This window comes from Nerophis ophidion, linkage group LG10 (assembly GCF_033978795.1).
Source record: "Nerophis ophidion isolate RoL-2023_Sa linkage group LG10, RoL_Noph_v1.0, whole genome shotgun sequence".
In the NCBI taxonomy this organism is placed as follows: domain Eukaryota; kingdom Metazoa; phylum Chordata; class Actinopteri; order Syngnathiformes; family Syngnathidae; genus Nerophis; species Nerophis ophidion.
In genome coordinates this window covers 42,333,352-42,355,008 of record NC_084620.1, presented here as the reverse complement: position 1 = coordinate 42,355,008, position 21,657 = coordinate 42,333,352, and the positions used below count along the sequence as shown (strand labels likewise).

Genomic DNA, 21,657 nt, shown 5'->3' with positions numbered 1-21,657 from the left:
TATCAACAACATCCAGAAACGCCGCCGGCTTCTCTGGGCCCGCGATCATCTAAGATGGACTGATGCAATGTGGAAAAGTGTTCTGTGGTCTGACGAGTCCACTTTTCTAATTGTTTTTGGAAATATTCGACATTGTGTCATCCAGATTGTTATTGACGCAAAGTTCAAAAGCCAGCATCTGTGATGGTATGGGGGTGCATTAGTGCCCAAGGCATGGGTAACTTACACATCTGTGAAGGCACCATTAAATGCTGAAAGGTACATACAGGTTTTGGAACAACATATGCTGGCATCTAAGCGCTGTCTTTTTGAAGGACGCCCCTGCGTATTTGAGCAAGACAATGCCAAGCCACATTCAGCACGTGATACAAAAGCGTGGCTTCGTAAAAAAAGAGTACGGGTACTTTTCTGGCCCACCTGCAGTCCAGACCTGTCTCCCATCGAAAATGTGTGGCGCAATATGAAGCGTAAAATACGACAGCAGAGACGCCGGACTGTTGAAGGACTGCAACTCTACATAAAACAAGACTGGGAAAGAATTCCACTTTCCAAGCTTCAACAATTAGTTTCCTCAGTTGCCAAACGTTTATTGAGTGTTGTTAAAAGAAAAGGTGATGTAAAACAGTGGTGAACATGCCCTTTCCCAACTACTTTGGCACGTGTTGCAACCATGAAATTCTAAGTGGATTATTACTTGCAAAAAAAAAGAATTTATGAGTTTGAACATCAAATATCTTGTCTTTGTAGTGCATTCAATTGAATATGGGTTGAAAAGGATTTGCAAATCATTGTATTCCGTTTATATTTACATCTAACACAATTTCCCAACTTATATGGAAACAGGGTTTGTAAAAGTCATTTCAAGAGTTGAAGGGGCTTACAAGTGAGACGTCGTCATCGTCTTTGCGTTCTTGGACTGGGTGACATCACAAGCCTTTGTCAGCAGTGACTCTAGGAAAAGCTCCAGGGCTCTCGCTGATGTCACATTAAAGGAAATCAAGTTTACGATCCAACACAACTTTTAAGTGCCAGAACATGACTGTATCACCACAATTTCCAATACAACAGAGCTGCAGTCAAAATCAATTTGTTGTGAACGTTTTAAGAGTTTGTTTTAAAACTGGGAGTTAGCTTTCAATCTACAGGTAATAAGCACAGCCCCCCCCCCCCCCCACACACACACACACACACCAAGGCTGTGTAAGTTCCTTCTTCTTGTTTATTGCATATATCAACGATTGATGGAATCAGCAACCAAACAACTATATTATAAAATTTTCAGATGACACAGTCATCCTTAGTTTACTGACAAAGCCCAAAGGATTAACAAAGCCTAAACTATCCTCCTAAATCAACTCATACAAACAAGAGATAGAAAGAGCTTTTCAATCAATCAATCAATGTTTATTTATATAACCCTAAATCACTAGTGTCTCAAAGGGCTGCACAAACCGCAACACAAACCACTACGACATCCTCGGTAGGCCCACATAAGGGCAAGGAAAACTCACACCCAGTGGGATGTCGGTGATAATGATGACCCAGTGGGACATCGGTGACAATGATGACTATGAGAACCTTGGAGAGCACCACATATGTGGGCAACCCCCACTCTAGGGGACCGAAAGCAATGGATGTCGAGCGGGTCTAACATGATACTGTGAAAGTTTAATCCATAGCGGATCCAACACAGCCGCGAGAGTCCAGTCCAAAGCTGATCCAACACAGCAGCGAGTCCAGTCCACAGCGGAGCCAGCAGGAAACCATCCCAAGGCTTTTACGTGGTGTGAGGAGAAAAATCTGATTTTAAAATGTAAAAAAAAAAAAAAAAAAGAGATGGTTTCTGCGCCCAGTCTGTGGGGAATCACAGTCTGATAATTATCCATGGGGAGAGAATGGAGCAGGTGTCGTCCTATAAGTACTAGGGTATTTGTTTTGATTCCCAGTTAACTTTGGCCAACCAATTTGACTCTGTTTGCTCCCGTATTAACCAGCACCTAAACTTTCTAAGGAGGCTCAGGGTCCATGGTGTGGCAAGCAATTTCATGATGTTTTATAAAGGCAAACATTGAATCTTGTCATCCGCTATGGCATCTCCACATGGTTTGGAAATATGTCTGTCAAACTCAAAACCCAACTTTAAAACCTTATCAAGAGGGCTGGTAAAATAATTGGCATGTAGCCCCCTGGTTCCCTTCAATAAATATTCGACAAGACTGTGAGGAAGCAGGGTCTTAAAATCCCCTGTGACCCACACCACATACTTTATAGTGAAATTGTGTTTTGATGCAAAATGGTAAACGGTACAGAACTGTAACATACAAACTCAACAGGTGTAGATTTCCCTTTGTCCCACCGGCATTCAAAGCACTTACCTCCAGAAAACTACTCTAATAACCGGATGCAATATTAGGGAGTGCAATATTGGGATAGTGCAATACGGGAGGAGTGTAATGTCATAACTAACTAACTAACTAACTAACTAAACCCCACTAAAAGAACACCTCCAGGCAACTTCAACCCTAAACTAACACCCTTCCCCCTCCACATCCCCGGATTGTAAATAATCAAAACAGATATACTTATTATGCTTTTTGATCTCTCTATGTCCACTACTTGCTGTACATATCCAACAAAGTCAGACCTACACTGTTTCAATGTCAATTTCTCAGATGATGCAATTGTTGATGACTGAAGTGCTGATATCAACCAAACCTAACCCCCCAGCCCGCCTCCACATCCCACCCCCTGGGTAGTAAATAATGTAAATAATTCAATGTATATACTCTGATGATTAACCTGTGTGATGACTGTATTATGCTGATAATATATATTTGTACCATAAATTTATTTGGTCCCCGACTTAAACAAGTTGAAAAACTTATTCGGGTGTTACCATTTAGTGGTCAATTGTACGGAATATGTACTGTACTGTGCAATCTACTAATAAAATTTTCAATGAATCAATCAATCAAAACTGATATACCTGCACACTGTTCACTGTCGTCACTGTAATGAGGGATGAACTGTATGTATGTATTAAAGGCCTACTGAAACCCACTACTACCCACCACACAGTCCGATAGTTTATATATCAATGATGAAATATTAACATTGCAACACATGCCAATACGGCCTTTATAGATTACTAAATTGCAATTTTAAATTTCCCGGGAGTTTTTTCTTCAAAACGTCGCGTAATGATGACGTGTACGTTTGACGTCACGGGCTGTTAGGGAATTTGAGCGCTACGCACACACACAGCTAAAAGTCGTCTGCTTTAACCGCATAATTACACAGTATTTTGGAGATCTGTGTTGCTAAATCCTTTGCAATTTGTTCAATTAATATTGGGGAAGTCAAAGTAGAAAGATGGAGTTGGGAAGCTTTAGCCTTTAGCCACACAAACACAAGGTGATTCCTTGTTTAAAATTCACGGAGGTGAAACTTTACTATTGATCACAGTGAACATGGATCCCAACCGAATGTCAACCAGCAGGTTTCGGTGAGAAAATTGTGGTAAAAAGTCGCTTCTTACTGGATATCAGCTGAGCTTGTGCCGCCCATACAGCTGCTGTCGACTTCCCTGAGACGCCGCGCGTCAACACACTCGTGGACAAACCCATCCGACTATCAGGTCCTGTTAAACTCACTAAAACACTAGCAACACAATAGAAAGATAAGGGATTTCCCAGAATTATTCTAGTAAATGTGTCTAAAAACATCAGAGTCCGTCCCAATGCAATCACGTTTTTTTTTTTTCTAGTCTGTCGCTATCAATATTCTCAAACACGAATCTTTCACCCGCGCTCAAATTAATGGGGAAATTGTCGTTTTCTCGGTCCAAATAGCTGTTTTTGTTGGAGGCTCCCATTAAAATCAATGTGAATATGTGAGGAGCCATCAACATGAGACGTCATCGTCTGCGACTTCCGGTAGAGGCAGGGCTTTTCTCTTAGCACCGAATATTGCGAACTTTATCGTGGATGTTCTCTACTAAATCCTTTCAGCAAAAATATGGCAATATCGCGAAATGATCAAGCATGACACATAGATAGGACCTGCTATCCCGGTTTAAATAAGAAAATCTCATTTCAGTAAGCCTTTAAACGATGTGTCTTGATGTCCTACCCAAATTTCTCCTCTGAGCCAATAAAGCTAAATATTTTTATATTATTATTAATCACCCCAAAAAGGACAGGCGGTAGAAAATGGATGGATGGCACTCTATGGGTTATTTGCATTACACATGCATGCAAAGTTTCTTTCAAACTGAAGACAACACTTGAGAAAGCAAAAAAAAAAAAGTGAAACTCTTTGACAAAAAGGATACAAATAATAACAGGTACTGCTGCAGCCACTTTGCCAATTTCTTCGTCTGTTTGCATAATCTTCTTAATTCTTGCCTGTAAAGAAAAAAACATGAGCGTGAGGGTAACGTTCGCGTTAGCCAGTTGTGCTAAAAACAAAGCTAACCGCCTGGATAGCTTTGTTATGGATTCTTAAGACCCTTTTGGCATGTTTTCGCAAGGCACGGATGTAACTAAATCCAGTGCTAAATGACAAAATCAAGCCTGCAGTTAAGCCCAACGAAAGAAGAATATCGTAAACAACGGGCGTAAACTCCTAAAGTTAGCATAAACACAGTTTAGCCGCTGTTAGCTGGGACGCCGGCTAGGCAAAGTTCATCACTTACCGGAGGGAACCTGGCGTTATATTTCTTCTTTTTACTCGGCATAGTTAAACAGCCCGGGTGGTGAACAGAAAATAAAAGTAAACACCAACGCCGGGTTATTAATACTTAGGCATATGGGGGGAATCCTCCTGCCGAGCTGGGCAAAGCGACCGGCTAGCTAGCTAGCTAGTTAGCACGTCGTTACTCGGCTGTGTAGCCAGGCTGCGTTGATGGTTTCCCGCAGGGTCCTAACGTCCGTCCGATTAGCGCACACGCGCTGCTTTAATGTGTATTTCTTGCTGGGGTATTGCTTTAAACTGACGTCTTAAATGTTATATTTGCTCTTTCTCTACAAAGCGACATAATGTTCGAGAAATTACCACCATTTAGATTGCGTGATTTTTTTTAGAAAGCGCCACTGTTAGATCATTTTAAAGTATTGAGTAAAAAAAAAAAATGCACAATACATTTAAAGCAGTGGTCCCCAACCACCGGGCCGCAGAAGAATTTGTAATTATTATTGTTATTATTTTCATTTTATTTATTAATGTTTTTAATCAAATCAACATAAAAAACACAATGTACACTAACAATTAGTGCACCAACCCAAAAACCTCCCTTTTTCATGACATCCATCTATTTTCTACCGCTTGTCCATATTGGGATGGCAGGGGGGTAGCTGGAGCCTATCTCAGCTGCATTCTGGCGGATGGCGGTGTACACCCTGGGCAAGTCGCCACCTCATCGCAGGCCCAACACAGATAGACAGACAACATTCACACTCACATTCACACACTAGGGCCAATTTAGTGTTGCCAATCAACCTATCCCCAGGTGCATGTATTTTGAGGTGGGAGGAAGCCGGCGTACCCGGAGGGAACCCACGCAGTCACGGGGAGAACATGCAAACACCACACAAAAAGATCCTGAGCCCGGGGTTGAACCCAGGACTACTCAAAACCTTCGTATTGTGAGGCACGTGTACTAACCCCTGTCCCAACGTGCTGCCCTAAAAATAATAATAATAAAAAATAAGAACAGTCTAATAGCTAGAACTAGTATGCATATATCTATAAAAAGGATTGTTAAGCCTTTTTTTAAAAGCATCCACAGTCTGTGGAGCCCTCATGTGGTCAGGGAGAGCATTCCACAGACTGGGAGCGGCGTGGCAGAAAGCCCGGTCTCTCATAATTCGTAGCTTTGTCCTTGGAGGTTGTCTGGAGCAGAGGTGTCGTGTGGAGGATTTGGGGATGAATAATTCTTGAGGTAGAGGGGGGCATTTCCATGGAGGCAATGGTGGGTTAATTGGGAGACTTTGTATTCGTCCTGGGTGGAACAGGAAGCCAGTGAAGGGATTTGAGAGTTGGTGTGATATGGTCGTATTTCCGCAATCTCATCAGGATCCTACCAGCACTATTCTGTATGTATTGCAGCGTGTGGATGTTCTTGCTGGGGTTCCTGACAAGAAGTGCGTTGCAGTAGTCTAGCCTGGAGAAGAGAAAGGTGTGGACGAGCCTCCCGGCATCACAGAGAGTGAGTGAGGTTTGTAATATGGTTTTGGTGTATTTTACTGCCAGAGAATATCTGACAGATAGAATAAATCTAGCTAGAATAGATTTTGTTTTCAAGTGACCAGTGTGTTTAACAGATTCAAATGTAAATTTCAATTTTGAATTGTTGCATTTTGAAGTGTTTTAGTTGACCACTTGCATGCACTGAATGTACAAAATCCAAAACCAGTGAAGTTGGCACGTTGTGTGAACCGTAAATAAACACAGAATTACAATGATGAGGTGGCGACTTGTCCAGGGTGTACGCCGTCTTCCACCTGAATGCAGCTGAGATTGGCTCCAGCACCCTCCGCGACCCCGAAAGGGACAAGCGGTAGAAAAATGGATGGAGGAGACAATGATTTGCAAATTATTTTAAAGCTATATTCAATTGAATAGACTGCAAAGACAATATATTTAATGTTTCCACTGGAAAACTTTGTGTTTTTTTTGGCAAATATTAGCTCATTTGGAATTTGATGCCTGCAACATGTTTCAAAAAAGCTGCAACAGGTGTAATAAATAATGTTCTACAAACATTTGTGAAAAAATGGGCCGCTCTCAGGCGCTCAGTGATTTCCAGCGTGGAACTGTCATAGGATGCCACATGTGCAACAACAGTATGCAGAGAGCTTCATGGAATGGGTTTCCATGGCCGATCAGCTGTATCTAAGGCATACGTAACCAAGTCCAATGCAAATTGTCAGATGCAGTGGTCTCTAGAGCTGTGGAGACGCCTTCTCCGGTTTTGATTGATTGATTGATTGATATTTTTATTAGTAGATTGCATAGTACAGTACATATTCCGTACAATTGACCACTAAATGGTAACACCCGAATAAGTTTTTCAACTTGTTTAAGTCGGGGTCCACGTTAATCAATTCATGGTACAAATATATACTATCAACATATTACAGTCATCACACAAGTTAATCATCATAGTATGTACATTGAATTATTTACATTATGAGGAGCTTTGATTGATATCAGTACTTCAGTCATCAACAATTGCATCAACAGAGAAATGTGGACATTGAAACAGTGTAGGTCTTATTTAGTAGGATATGTACAGCCAGCAGAGAACATAGTGAGTTCACATAGCATAAGAACAAGTATATACATTAGAAGTACATTTGAGTTGTTTATAATCCGGGGAGATGGGATGTGAATGGAGGAGGGTATTAGTAAAGTGTTGAAGTTGCCTGGAGGTGTTGTTTTAGAGCGGTTTTGAAGGAAGTTAGAGATGCACTTACTTTTATACCTGTTGGGAGTGCATTCAACATTGATGTGGCATAGAAAGAGAATGAGTTAAGACCTTTGTTAGATCGAAATCTGGGTTTAACGTGGTTTGTGGAGCTCCCCCTGGTGTTGTGGTTATGGCGGTCATTTACGTTAAGGAAGTAGTTTGACATGTACTTCGGTATCAAGGAGGTGTAGCGGATTTTATAGACTAGGCTCAGTGCAAGTTGTTTTACTCTGTCCTCCACCCTGAGCCGGCCCACTTTGGAGAAGTGGGTTGGATTGAGGTGTGATCATGGGTGGAGGTCTAAAAGTAACCGGATTAGCTTATTCTGGGATGTTTGGAGTCTAGATTTGAGGGTTTTGGAGGTGCTGGGGTACCAGGAGGTTCAAGCGTAATTGAAGAAGGGTTGAATGAGAGTTCCCGCTAGAATCCTCAAGGTGCTTTTGTTGACCAGAGAGGAGATTCTGTAGAGGAATCTCGTTCTTTGGTCGACCTTTTTGATCACCTTGGTTGCCATTTTATCACAGGAAAGATTAGCCTCTAGAATGGAACCTAGGTAGGTGATCTCATCTTTCCTGGTGATAACAATGTCACCCACTTTTATAGTGAAGTCACTGACCTTCTTAAGTTTGATATGGGACCCAAATAGGATGGATTCCGTTTTACCTAAGTGTATGGATAGCTTGTTGTCAGCGAGCCAGGTGCAAATATTGAGGAGTTCAGCACTGAGGATTTGTTCCACCTGTGACTTGTCCTTGCTGGTATCCGGCCTTGCCGGATACCACCAGGGCCGAGTCATCCGCAAACAGGAACAATTCACAGTGACATGCTGATGGCATGTCATTCACGTATATTAGGAACAGTAAAGGTCCTAGTATACTGCCTTGGGGGACTCCACAGCTTACTGAGAGGGGAGGGGACATGGTGCCGTTCACCTCTACCACCTGTTTCCTCCCCTCCAAGTAAGATTGCATCCAGCTTGATGAGGTTTCGTCGAATCCGATTGCTCGGAGCTTATCCAACAGTATAGCGTGGTTAACGGTGTCAAAGGCCTTCTGAATGTCCAGCATGACCATGCCGCAGTATTTTCCCGCGTCCACCTCATGTTTGATGTGGTCGGTCAGATAGAGAAGGCTTGTGTCAGTGGAGTGGTTAGTTCTGAAGCCGGATTGGAATTTGTACATTAGTTTATGAATCACGCTTTTCCATCTATAAATCTGATGGATGAGTCTGGGTTTGGAGGTTGCCAGGAGAACGCTACATCTCGGACTGCATTGTGCCCAGTGTGAAATTTGGTGGAGGATGGATTAGGGTGTGGGGTTGTTTTTCAGGAGTTGGGCTTGGCAACTTAGTTCTAGTGAAATGAACTTTGAATGCTCCACGACACCAAAATATTTTGAACAATTACCTGCTCCCAACATTGTTGGAACAGTTTGTGCAACAGTGCATAAAGCAAAGTCCATAAAGACATGGATGACGAGTCTGCTGTGGATGAACTTGACTGGCCTGCACAGAGTCCAGACCTGAACCCGATAGAACACCCTTAGGAGGAATTAGAACGGAGACTGAAAGCCAGGTCTTCTCGACCAACATCAGTGTGTGACCTCACCAATGCGATTTTGGAAGAATGGTGGAAAATTAACCCTTGTGGACAGCCTTCCCTGAAGAGTTGAAGCTATAATAGCTGCAAAAGGTGGACCGACATCATATTGAACCCTATGGGTTAGGAATGGGATGGCACTTAAAGTTCATATGTGAGTCAAGGCAGGTGGCCAAATACTTTACATGATATATATATATATATATATATATATATATATATATGTATATATATATATATATATATATATATATATATATATATATATATATATATTTATATGTATATATACAGACACATATATATACATATATATATACATATATATATTTAAAGGCTTGCTATATATGTGTGTGAATATATATATACTGTATATATATATATATATACACACACACATACATATATATATAAATATATATATATATATATATATATATATATAAAGGCTAGCTATATATGTGTGTGAATATATATATATACATATATAAAGGCTAGCTATATATATGTGTGTGAATATATATATATACATATATAAAGGCTAGCTATATATATATGTGTGTGAATATATATATACTGTATATATATATATATATATATATATATATATATATATATCCATCCATCCCATTCATTTTCTACCGCTTATTCCCTTTTGGGGTCGCGGGGGGCGCTGGCGCCTATCTCAGCTACAATCGGGGCGAAAGGCGGGGTACACCCTGGACAAGTCGCCACCTCATCGCAGGGCCAACACAGATAGACAGACTACATTCACACTCACATTCACACACTAGGGCCAATTTTAGTGTTGCCAATCAACCTATCCCCAGGTGCATGTCTTTGGAAGTGGGAGGAAGCCGGAGTACCCGGAGGGAACCCACGCATTCACGGGGAGAACATGCAAACTCCACACAGAAAGATCCCGAGCCTGGATTTGAACCCAGGACTGTAAGAACTTAGTATTGTGAGGCAGACGCACTAACCCCTCTGCCACCGTGAAGCCCATATATATATATATATATATATATATATATATATATATATATATATATATATATATGTCTTGATTGGATTATCCAGAGAATAGTGCTCGATACCGTGGTAGAGCGCAATATGTAGGTGTGGGGAAAAAAATCACAAGACTACTTCATCTCTACAGATCTGTTTCATGAGGGGTTCCCTCAATCATCAGGAGATTTTAATGGAAGCATTCACATACAATGGTTTATATAGAGCACAGAGTGGGTGGGTACAAGCAGGCGTAGGGTGTGGTGATTGGCTCATGTGTTACCTAGGAGGTGTTTCCTTCTGTGCCGCCACAGAAGGAAACACCTCCTAGGTAACACATGAGCCAATCACCACACCCTACGCCTGCTTGTACCCACCCACTCTGTGCTCTATATAAACCATTGTATGTGAATGCTTCCATTAGAAGAAAACGAAGAAGAAGAAGCTGGGAGCTGAGCGGGTCCTGGGAGGAGAGACGCGGAACTACCAAACATTTGGAGTGAATTTGGCGGCGGCGAGAGTATCTAAATCTGTTTTGGCGGTTGAGCATAAGCTGTTTTGTGACTGGATCGAGATGGAAGGGGATAGTGACGGGATGTATGAGGATAGTATGGAAATGGATAGGACTAGAGGGGAGAGAGGAAAGAAGGGGAGAGGAGGGAGTGAAGGAAAGGCGAGTACTAAAAGAGTGCATGAAGACGATGAAGAGGTTGATAAGAGGAAAAGGGTTATGATGGACGAATATAAGATAATTTATACATTTAAATCAAACCAAGATATGAATGACATTAGTTTGATGACACTGGTTAAGGGATTAAAGAAGGACATTGGAGAGGTGGAGATAGCGAAGGTGCTCAGGGACGGACGGCTGTTGATTAAATGCAAAAATGGAGAGCAAAAGAACAAAGCAATGCGATTGCAAAAACTGTGCAACAAAATAATAAAGGAAAAAATCGAAGTGGGAGAACGAAAGGGGGCAAGAGGAGTCGTGACAGGAATCCCAAGAGGAGAAAATTTAGATGATCTGAAAAGAGAAATAAAAGGAGGAACTGTCACCACGATGAAAAGAATGATGGCATTTAGGAACGGTGAAAAGACTGAGAGCGAATCCGTGCTAGTGCAATTTGCAGAGGAGGTCCTACCAGAGAGAATCATGATTGGGTATCCAAGCTTCTATGTTAGAGCTTACGTGCCACCCCCAGTACGTTGTTTCAAGTGCCAACGCTATGGGCACATAGCTAGTGTGTGTCATGCTAAAATGAGATGTGGAAGGTGTGGAGGGGAGCATGAATATGGACAATGTGGAGAAAATGAACAGGTCAAGTGTTGTAATTGTGGCGGGAATCACACAGCAGCGTATGGGGGCTGCATCATAAGAAAACAGGCAACAGAAGTACAGCAAATCAGAGTTGAACGAAATATTACATACGCAGAGGCAGTTAAAATAAGAAATCAAGAAAGTGCAGAACAGGACAGAAGTGAAAATAGTTCAATAAATAAAAAACAAGAGGCAGCAAATACAGGAATTTCCATGGACAAACTAGTTGTATTCCTGGCTTATGTAATAAATTGTACAGAACAGGCTAGAAACAAGACTGAGAAAATCAAAATAATTGTCAAAGCAGCAGCAAAGTTTTTAAATTTAAAAGAACTATCCTGGGAACAGGTGCAAGGTGAGCTACAGAGAGTAGACGAGACCGAGTCATGTTACCACAATCCAACGCCATGTTAATTGTTCAGTGGAATGCCAGAAGTTTGATAGCAAACGGACAGGAATTAAAGGGATATATTAATAATATGAAAAATAAACCACATATAATATGTATTCAAGAAACATGGCTGAAGCCAAAATTAAACTTTATAATAAAAGGATATATAACGATACGTAAAGATAGGAATGATGGGCAAGGAGGAGGATGTGCCATATTTATTAAGGAAGATATGCATTATTCAATATTAAAAGTAAAACAAGAACTAGAGATAGTAGGAGTAGAAGTATGGAATAATAAAGAAAGATACAAAGTACTAAACTCCTATAATCCATGCAAGAAATTAGAAATTCACCAACTAGAAACAATAATGGAGCACTGGAGTGGCAATATTATTTGGTGTGGTGACTTTAATGCACATAGCACAATGTGGGGTGAAAGGGATGACTGGAATGGGGATACATTGGAAGCACTTTTGGAGGAAAAAGAACTGGTGTGTGTGAATGATGGGTCGGGAACAAGGTTAGATGTCGTCACGGGTAAAGAAACAGCAATAGATTTAACACTAGTGTCACAAGGGTTAGCAGGAAAGGTGGAGTGGGAAGTAAATAAATACAGCACAATGGGAAGTGATCACTATCCAATCGTCATTCACATAAACATAAATCATAGGACAGAAAGCACTAGGATAGAAGGAAGATGGAAGTATAATCATGGTGACTGGGAGAAATTTAGGGAAATTACCGACATAACTTTAAAGGAAGTAGATATAAATCAAGATATTGAACAATTAAATACAGATATTACAAAGTGCATAATAGAAGCAGCCGAACAGAGCATACCAAGGAATAGTATAGGGAGAAGAAGGAAGATAGTGCCGTGGTGGACACAAGAGTGTACAGATGCAATACAAGAACGGAATAGAGCATTTAGAATATTGAGAAGAACACATAATTTCCAAGACATGATCCAATATAAAAGGCATCAAGCTAGAGTAAGGTATGTTATTAAAAAAACAAGAAAACACCATTGGAGAACTTTTTGTGAAACACTAAATAGAACTACTCCTTTAAGCCAGGTGTGGGGAATGATCAAGAGAATGTCAGGGCTCAGAAAAGAACATAAAAATCATGTGATGAAAGATGGAATGCGGAGTGTGGTAGGAAATAAAGAAAAAGCAGAACTTTTAGCAAAAACCTTTGTTAAAGTGCACAGTAATGATAATTTGAGAAATGTAGAAAAACAAAAGAGAGAAGAAACAATTAGTGTAAATATTGAGGAAATGAAGGAAGACAACGATAATAGTTTTATCAACACTATGGATATGACATTTTCTTTGGATGAAATGGTTCGAATTTTAAAAAAAGTTAAAAATACGACGCCAGGGAAAGACCTGGTGAGTTATCAAACGATCAAACATTTAGGTAGCATCGGCAAAGAAGTGGTCTTGAAATTATATAATAGGATATATGAAGAAGGAAAATTACCAGATGAGTGGAAAACAGCTGTAATAATTCCAATATGCAAGCCAGGGAAAGATCCGGAAGAGGCAGGAAATTATAGGCCGATTGCATTGACCTCAAATTTGGGCAAAGTAATGGAAAAAATGATTAATGAAAGATTAATATATTATTTAGAGTCAAAAGAAATTATAAAAAACTACCAAAGTGGTTTTCGCAAAGCAAGAAGCACAAATGACCCAGCAGTGCAGCTGGAAGAGGAAATTAGAAAGGGACAAATAAATAAAGAAAGTATAATTGCGGTATTTTTTGACATAGAGAAAGCGTATGATATGTTGTGGAAACAGGGGTTGCTGATGAAACTAAATAGGATTGGGATTAGAGGAAGAATGTACAGATGGATAAAAGACTTTTTAACAAGTAGAACATTATTAGTAAAAATAGAGAATGAATATAGTAGAGAATACAAAGTGGAAAATGGGACCCCACAAGGGAGTATAATAAGTCCAGTACTATTTTCCATCATGATAAATGAAGTTTTTAGTGAAGTGGAAGGGTTAGTGGAGGTGGCATTGTTTGCTGATGATGGAGTGATGTGGAAGAGAGGTAGAAATACAAATTATATAGAAAAGAAGATTCAAAAAGCGGTAAATAATGTTCAAGACTGGGGGACGGCTTGGGGTTTAAGATTCTCTGTTGGAAAGACAAAAGTCATACATTTTACGAAGAGGAAAGTACAAAACAAGCTCCAAATAAAACTCTATGGAGAAAACATAGAAGAGGTACAAGTATTTAAATATTTAGGAATATGGTTTGATAAAAATATTAACTGGTCAACCCACATCAGCAAGATAGTGGAGAAAAGTAAAAAGGTGTTAAATATAATGAGGGCTTTGAGGGGTAAAGATTGGGGGGCTGATAGGTTGACATTGAAAACAATATATATCACTTTAATTCGGTCTGTTATCGACTACGGATGCATTATTTATCGATCTGCTTCAAAAACTCTACTTGAGAAAATAGACCGGATCCAGTCGCAGGCGTTAAGATTATGTTGTGGAGCTACTAAATCTACTCCAGTGGCAGCATTACAAGTAGAAATGAATGAAAAACCTTTGGACATGAGGAGAGATCAACTCTCAGCAGTTTATTGGGCAAACTTAAAAGGATCCAAGCAAGGACATCCAACCCGTCAAGTGCTAATAAATTGCCAAGAAAAAGGGAAGAAAAAAATGAATAGTTTTGGGTGGATAATAGGAGATATATGTAAAAAAACACAAATTGACAATATTAAAGTGAGCCCTACAGTACCAATTCCTGCAATACCACCGTGGATGTATGACAACCCAAAGGTAGACATGCAGTTACTGAAGAATAGACATTTAAATAGTTACCAAATAGAACAACGGATTGAGGAAATGTTTTTTGATAATATTATGATATACACAGATGCATCAAAAACTATAAATAGTAAAGTAGGAGCTGCTGCAGTTATCCCACAGAGAAATATAGTGTTGAATAAAAGAATTAATGATAAACTATCTGTTTTTACGGGGGAATTGGTAGCAATTTATATGGCAGTTAACTGGATAGAGGAAAACAAAGCTAGGAAAGTAGTCGTGTGCTCGGACTCCAGCAGTGCATTGACGAGCATAAAAAACATAACATCAGAAACAAGACTAGATATAGTTTATGAAATAGTTCAGGCAATCTACAGAATAAATAAAGCGGGAGGTGTGGTAACATTTCTCTGGGTTCCTGCTCATGTAGGAGTTGAGGGAAATGAGTTAGCTGATAGATACGCAAAACAAGCAACCACTAAAACAGAAGTAAACATGGAGATTAAGCACAGTAAAGAAGAAGTGAAGAGTATAATTAAGATAGAACACAATAAAAAGTGGCAGGATAATTGGAATATGGAAACAAAAGGTAGAGAGTTTTACAAAGTCCAGAGGAAAGTAGGTGTAATGAGAGGAGGAGGGTAGAAATAGGAAGGAAGAAGACATTATTACTAGAATGAGATTAGGCCATACATATCTAAATAGTTCACTAAAATTGATAGGCAAACATACTACAGGGCTGTGTGATTTTTGCCACCAGATAGAAAATGTTGACCATGTCTTAATACAATGTAGGAAATATAATAGAGAAAGAGAAATACTGGAAAATAAGTTAGCAAAAGAAAATATTAGGTTAGAAGTGGGAGATATATTAGGATTGCATTCAGAAAACATAGGATATAAAGCAATATACACATATTTAAAAAACACTGGGTTAAGTAAAAGAATATAGAGTAGGGATCCACCTCGGTCCACACTCCATTACAGTAGGTGGCGGTAATGCACACCAGAAGGTTGCTTGCCAACCGCCATAAAAACAAAAGAAGAAGAAGAAGAAGAAGAAGAATGCTTCCATTAAAATCTCCTGATGATTGAGGGAACCCCTCATGAAACAGATCTGTAGAGATGAAGTAGTCTTGTGATTTTTTTTCCCCACACCTACATATATATATATATATATATATATATATATATATATATATATATTTTTTTTTTTTTTGTTAAACAAGTGGGTGGCACTGGGAGGAGGTGAGTAAAGTGTCTTGCCCAAGGACACAACGGCAGTGACTATATGGCAGAAGCGGGGATTGAACCTGCAACTCTCAAGTTGCTGGCACGGCCGCTCTACCAACCGAGTTATACCGCCCCAATTGGCAACACTAAAGGCCCTAGTGTGTGAATGTGAGTGTGAATGATGTCTATTTGTGTTGGCCTGCGATGAGGGGCGACTTGTCCAGGGTGTACACCGCCTTCCGCCCGATTGTAGCTGAGATAGGCACCAGCGCCCCCCGCGACTCCAAAGGGAATAAGCGGTAGGAAATGGATGGATTTGGGTCAGCAAATGTAAGCTTGCAGTGTACCGCAGACAGTACATGTTTTGAAGTTTGATTGATTGATTGAAACTTTTATTAGTAGATTGCACGGTACAGTACATATTCCGTACTATTGACCACTAAATGGTAACACCCGAATAAGTTTTTCAACTTGTTTAAGTTGGGGTCCACGTTAAATACATCACGGTAATTTTACTTAAATGCAGTGTTACATTTGAAACACAGCCTTCCATCCATCCATTTCATACCGTTTGTCGCTTTCGGCTCGCTGGAGCCAATTTAGTGCTGCAAATCAACCTATCCCCAGGTGCACTTAGGATATAAATGTTTTTTTTCCCGACTCGCTTTTACTTTGAAAATACTTTTTTTTTTTTTTTGGAGCCCTCTTGTCGTAATGTCCATCGTGCAAGGTTCCCTTAAAATATCTGCAAGTTGACTATACCGTAAACCCCGGCATAGACGGGCACGCCAATTTAGAAAGGTCGAAGGTTGCTAGCCTCCGCGGCGTGTTATGCCGCCGAGTTGTTTGGTTCCTCGCCGCTTCCGACAGCACAGGTAAGGGTGAAACATGTACGATACACGTGGCTCGGTTTGTGAGACGTGACGGTAAAAAAGGTGTTCCGCTTAACGGCCATGTTTGCGCGACAAACAGGAGAATGGTCAGGTGACTAGCATGGCTAAACTAGCATTCTAGTGAATTTGACGTCCGCTAAACGCGATGTAAACAGACACGTTCGATAATTGAGTTTATTTGGAACATACATGCATACAAAATCACAATTCCAGTCACCCTATTCAAAATGTTCGTAAAGGAGTAGGAAAGCAGAGCTTATTTAATCCTACCGCTTTTCCTTTATATAGCAGTTGCTAAAACTTTAGTTCACTTCCTGTTATTTATTCACAATATACTCCATGGTATTTGAGTGCGAAAAGTACAAATTTGCACGGTACAGTAGATGTTATGGAGTTGTGAATTGTTTTTATTTTATTCTACAACAGGACCCCAAATTATTAGGCATGATGGAGGAGGAAGCTGTGATCCAGAATGAGGGGGAAACTGAGTCCTCCTTCACTGCGGACACCTACGCTGCTGAGGCCATGGCCGCAGACATGGACCCCTGGATCGTGTTCGACTCCAGTAGAACCCCTAAGTCTGAGTTCGACGCCTGGCTGGAGAGCAACAGGCCCTCCCAAGTGTGCCGTTACGGAGACGAGGAGAGCGGCGTGAGCCCCGTGGGTTGGATCGCCGTGCTGGGTCCCGACCACTGGCCCGGCAGCAAGGATGTGAGGGGTCTCCAGGAGGACTGGGACCAGCTAGTGTCCAGCGGACGGCCGGTCAATTTCCAAACCGTCAAGGAGCTGGCTCTCAACCACGGGGTGCTGTCGGGCAAGTGGCTTATGCACATGGACTGTGGTTTCAAAGTGGACCACGCCTGGGAGTGCGTGGCCCGCGCCACCCTGGATGGCAAGATCTACCAGGTCAAAGTCAGCCCGCATGACCCTGTAAAAGGCGGCAAGCAGGTCATCTGCGCCTACAACAAAAACTTTACCGACGAGGACGACGTGGTGCGGTTGGACATGCACATCCGAGCCTCGGGGGTCAAGTGTCCTCTGGTCTACAAGCCGGACGTGTACACCTATCTGGGGATCTACCGGAACAACCGCTGGAATATCTGTCCTACCATCTACGAGAGCAAATTCAACCTGGAGTGCGTGCCCAGGCGCTCTCGCATCATCAACAAAGTCACCAATATGGAGGTCACTTAGGCTGCTTTGCATTCTGAGTCACTTTTTGCTTGAATCCAGTTCTTCCTGCAGACTTTTTAATTCGCTTACCTTGTGGACGGAGTGGGCTTTGCACATTTTATGAAGGGGATTAACACCCTGCCAAGCATTTACATTTGTCTTCTCATTTTTTGGTAGGTAATACTTGGTCTTTGCCAAATAAAAGTTCACCTCTGAAGACCATTGTTTGACTTGCTAAAACAACCAATCACAAAACTGCTCCAAACCACTTTTATTCCATATTATATATAATATACAGCATGACAGCTTACAGCAGGGGTGTCCGCAGTTTACACTGAAGGCCACAGGTCATCATGACATTTCTCCAATTTGGAAACAGGCTAAAACCAATCAAGTGTTGTATTGATTAACGTCCTTTGTTACAATTCAACGATAAGGGCAAAATGTATTTTTAACAAAATGGGCTCCGGGCCACACTTAACAGATGTGGGCTTGTGGCATTGCTGTCATTTCTGCTGTAATAATTAAACAATTGTGTGACATTTACAAAGACCTTCATTTTTTGTTCAACAAAAGCAATTTGAGGAGCATTCGATGTAGACCATTGCATAGATTCCCTACATTATGCTTCTGCGTCATCAAGCACTCTTGATCATTTGGTGTGGACGGAGAACAGCGCAGCATGAACCTGACATGTATTGTGCTGTCTCTCAATTCTGCGCACTTCCACTATAGTGCAAAATGCAGCGCAGTTTCAGCACCCAACAAAGCCAAGATGAGTCTCATCAGGGGTTCCCTACCTACGGCTCACGGGCCGGATACAGCTCGCCCGCGTCCAAAATCCGGCACGCAGGAAGTCCCACGTTTAAAAAAAAAAAAGTTTTTTAATTATTTAAAAAAATCTGTCCTAGGAGACCCTGCTTGTTACTCTCGGAGTCTCCTAGCCGCTCAGGCAAATCATATCTAAACATGCATTTTCCCCATTAATAATGTGACATTGCAAACTTTTTAACCCACTGTGGCCCCCCTGCCCCCCAGTCAAAAATAGTGGAGAGGGAGGCACTGAACAATGATTGCATTTTACAACTGTGAGTAATTATTGCAATTGTTATTTCTGGTAAGTGCACATCCTCAGTAAAGACATTTGCATTCTCAGGAAGTATAAAAACACTGTGTACACATAACACAAGACTAGCCTACTGATGGAGGTATTCAATTTTGCACACTTCCACCAAGCATTTTCAATACAAAGACGTATTTAAACAGAAGTATGAAAAAATGCAGTGAGTTGTCAGTACCTGGATGTTGCACTCCAAATAATGGATATAGTGAGTGTGCACTGATAGACACTGACTCCCCTCGTTAGGCAGGGACTAACTTGAGTTGTTGCTCTGAACCATTAAAAAGGGTAAATACTGCGATTGTTATGAGTGTGCAGCAACAGTAATCGATTTTGGACAGCATGGCAAGCGGTAGAAAATGGATGGATGGATGAATGGACATTGTAAAAACTTGGCACACTCAGGAAGTAAGTACACAGTGGACACAGTATACTTTTTGAAGTGTACTGAAGGAAGTAATGCATTTAACAAGGCTTCTTCTCTATGTCCGCATTGCTTCCTATAAGGCAAAAACACAAGTGGTGTATTCGGTTGTTTTAAGTGCGGTGTCCTGACACAAACCCAGCTTGGTTTCCGCTGGCTAAAATAGAAATGAGATGATCCTCGTCCACCGAAATCAGCTCGTCAAAGTCATCCAGCACGGCGGGACGCTGCTGGCCGCCACTGTTGGATAAGACGTCCATCATGCTCTCGTTCTGCAGTAGGGTGACGATGCTGTTGGGATAATTCATCCAGGTGCTTCCTGGGTTGCCGGCTGGGTCTGAAGTGTTCTGGGATGTCGCTGCGGTTTGCTGACAGGCGGCGCCGTTGCTGCTCTCATGCGGCGGGTTCAGAAGGTCCACAAAGTCATCCATGTTGAGGCTGTCCAGGGTTCCTGGAGCCTGGCCCTCTGAAAAGCTGTGGAACTGTGGGATGTCGTCCTCAGCAATAGATGCGTCCGCTGGGAACTGAGAGCCCGTGAAGGTGAAGGAGCTGGTCGACTGCGAGGAAGCCGCGCTTGACTGAGAGGCCGCCGGCTCCTGGGTGATGACCGAGGAAATGTTGGGGAAGAATTCCTGAAGGTCTGACAGGTTGACGGTGGAGTAGTCCTGGCTAGAGGAGGAGGGCGGGGCCGTTGCTTGGCTCATGCTGAACATTGCCACTGGAGTGACTTTGGGCTGTGGGCCAAGGTTCAAGCTCTCCATTATCTTCCAAGTTTGATTGGTGGTTTTGACGAAGGAAGAGGAGGCCTCGATTTTGGGCTGTCCTGGGAACAACTGGTTCGACTGCATGTATGAGAAGGATGGCTGCTGCTTGGCTACATTGGCACAAGGGGGCACTGTGGCAGACAGAATGCAACAATAGTCAAAAACTTCCCTACAGAACATGAATTCACCATCATTTTCGCAAATATATGTTTTAGTGTCATTTGGTATGCATTTCTGCAGCTGAAAAGAACCAACAGTTCAAATGTGGTCTACCGTATTTCCTTGAATTGCCGCCGGGGCGCTAATTATTTTAAAACCTCTTCTCACTCCAACACTTACCAAAGGTATGCAGTAAAAATTGGAGTGTGATGTAAGCTGGGACCTTAAATCCTACTGAATAGCTCTTAATCTTCTTCCCTCTATGCGATTTCAAATTACTCGTATTGAAATCAGCCTCCTCCATTTTGAAAATGATGACAAGGGAAGTGTCACCTGTAACGAGTTTGGAAGAGAGTTTGACCTGGCAGTAATTCAAGGCAGACGCATACTACATGCCCTGCGGCAATTCAAGGAAATACAGTATACAGCTTTAAAGGAGAACTGCATTTTTTTATTTAATTTCGGCTATTGTTCACAATTATCATGGAAGACAAGACGGTGGATTTATTATTTAAAAAAAATATATAACAATAACAAAATACGGTATACAGCTTTAAAGGAGAACTGCATTTTTTTTAAATTTTGGCTATTGTTCACAATTATTATGGAAGACAAGACGGTGGATTTATTATTTAAAAAAAATATATAATAAAATACGGTATACAGCTTTAAAGGAGAACTGCATTTTTTATTTTATTTTGGCTATTGTTCACAATTATCATGGAAGACAAGACGGTGGATTTATTATTTTAAAAAAATATATAACAACAAAATACGGTATACAGCTTTAAAGGAGAACTGCATTTTTTATTTTTTTTTTTGGCTATTGTTCACAATTATGGAAGACAAGACGGTGGATTTATTACTTAAAAAATATATATAACAATAACAAAATACAGTATACAGCTTTAAAGGAGAACTGCATTTTTTAAATTTTGGTTATTGTTCACAATTATTATGGAAGACAAGATGGTGAATTTATTATTTAAAAAAAATATATATAATTGTAACTCATAAAACATACAGTACAGGCCAAATGTTTGGACACACCTCATTTTAATGCGTTTTCTTTATTTTCATGGCTATTTACATTCTAGTTTTTATGAATGAATGAGCACCTTTTTTGTACTTAACAGAAAAAAAGGTGAAATAACTGAAAACATGTTCCATATTTGAGTTTCTTCAAAATAGCCACCCTTTGCTCTGATTACTGCTCTGCACACTCTTGGCATTCCCTCGATGATCTTCAAGAGGTAGTCACCTGAAATGTTTTTTTTTCACTTCATAGTTTTGATGCCTTCAGTGA

The 21,657-nt window shown here is 41.0% G+C and overlaps 3 protein-coding genes across 6 annotated transcripts in view; 1 reads left to right on the top strand and 2 right to left on the bottom strand.

Annotated features, from left to right (window-relative positions):
* Positions 1-4,949, bottom strand: part of drap1 (DR1-associated protein 1 (negative cofactor 2 alpha)) — a 38,247-nt gene extending 33,298 nt beyond the window's left edge. Inside the window, exons 1-3 of one of the 4 annotated variants that reach the window (XM_061913829.1) lie at positions 4,697-4,949; positions 4,334-4,406; positions 882-975 (exon numbers count right to left, since the gene is read on the bottom strand). In XM_061913829.1, the coding sequence (XP_061769813.1) occupies positions 882-975; positions 4,334-4,406; positions 4,697-4,738 (209 nt within the window). In that variant the 5' untranslated portion in view covers positions 4,739-4,949. The remainder of the gene's footprint in view (positions 1-881; positions 976-4,333; positions 4,407-4,696) is intronic. The other 3 variants (XM_061913830.1, XM_061913832.1, XM_061913831.1) reach the window with 3 other exon arrangements.
* An 11,580-nt stretch (positions 4,950-16,529) lies between these two features.
* Positions 16,530-18,101, top strand: lg10h11orf68 (linkage group 10 C11orf68 homolog). Its single transcript, XM_061913828.1, has 2 exons — positions 16,530-16,693; positions 17,138-18,101. The coding sequence occupies exon 2, from the start codon at positions 17,156-17,158 to the stop codon at positions 17,903-17,905; it is 750 nt and encodes a 249-aa protein (XP_061769812.1). The 5' UTR covers positions 16,530-16,693; positions 17,138-17,155; the 3' UTR covers positions 17,906-18,101.
* Positions 18,102-18,138: 37 nt separating this feature from the next.
* rela (v-rel avian reticuloendotheliosis viral oncogene homolog A) overlaps positions 18,139-21,657 on the bottom strand; it is a 34,441-nt gene continuing 30,922 nt past the window's right edge. The window contains 2 exon segments of the mRNA XM_061913825.1: positions 18,139-19,582; positions 19,584-20,323. Of these exon segments, the coding sequence (XP_061769809.1) occupies positions 19,505-19,582; positions 19,584-20,323 (818 nt within the window). The 3' untranslated portion in view covers positions 18,139-19,504.

What these genes read in the sequence shown, in the direction of transcription:
- lg10h11orf68 (XM_061913828.1), top strand. Translation starts at nt 17,156, where the DNA reads ATGATGGAGGAGGAAGCTGTGATCCAGAATGAGGGGGAAACTGAGTCC.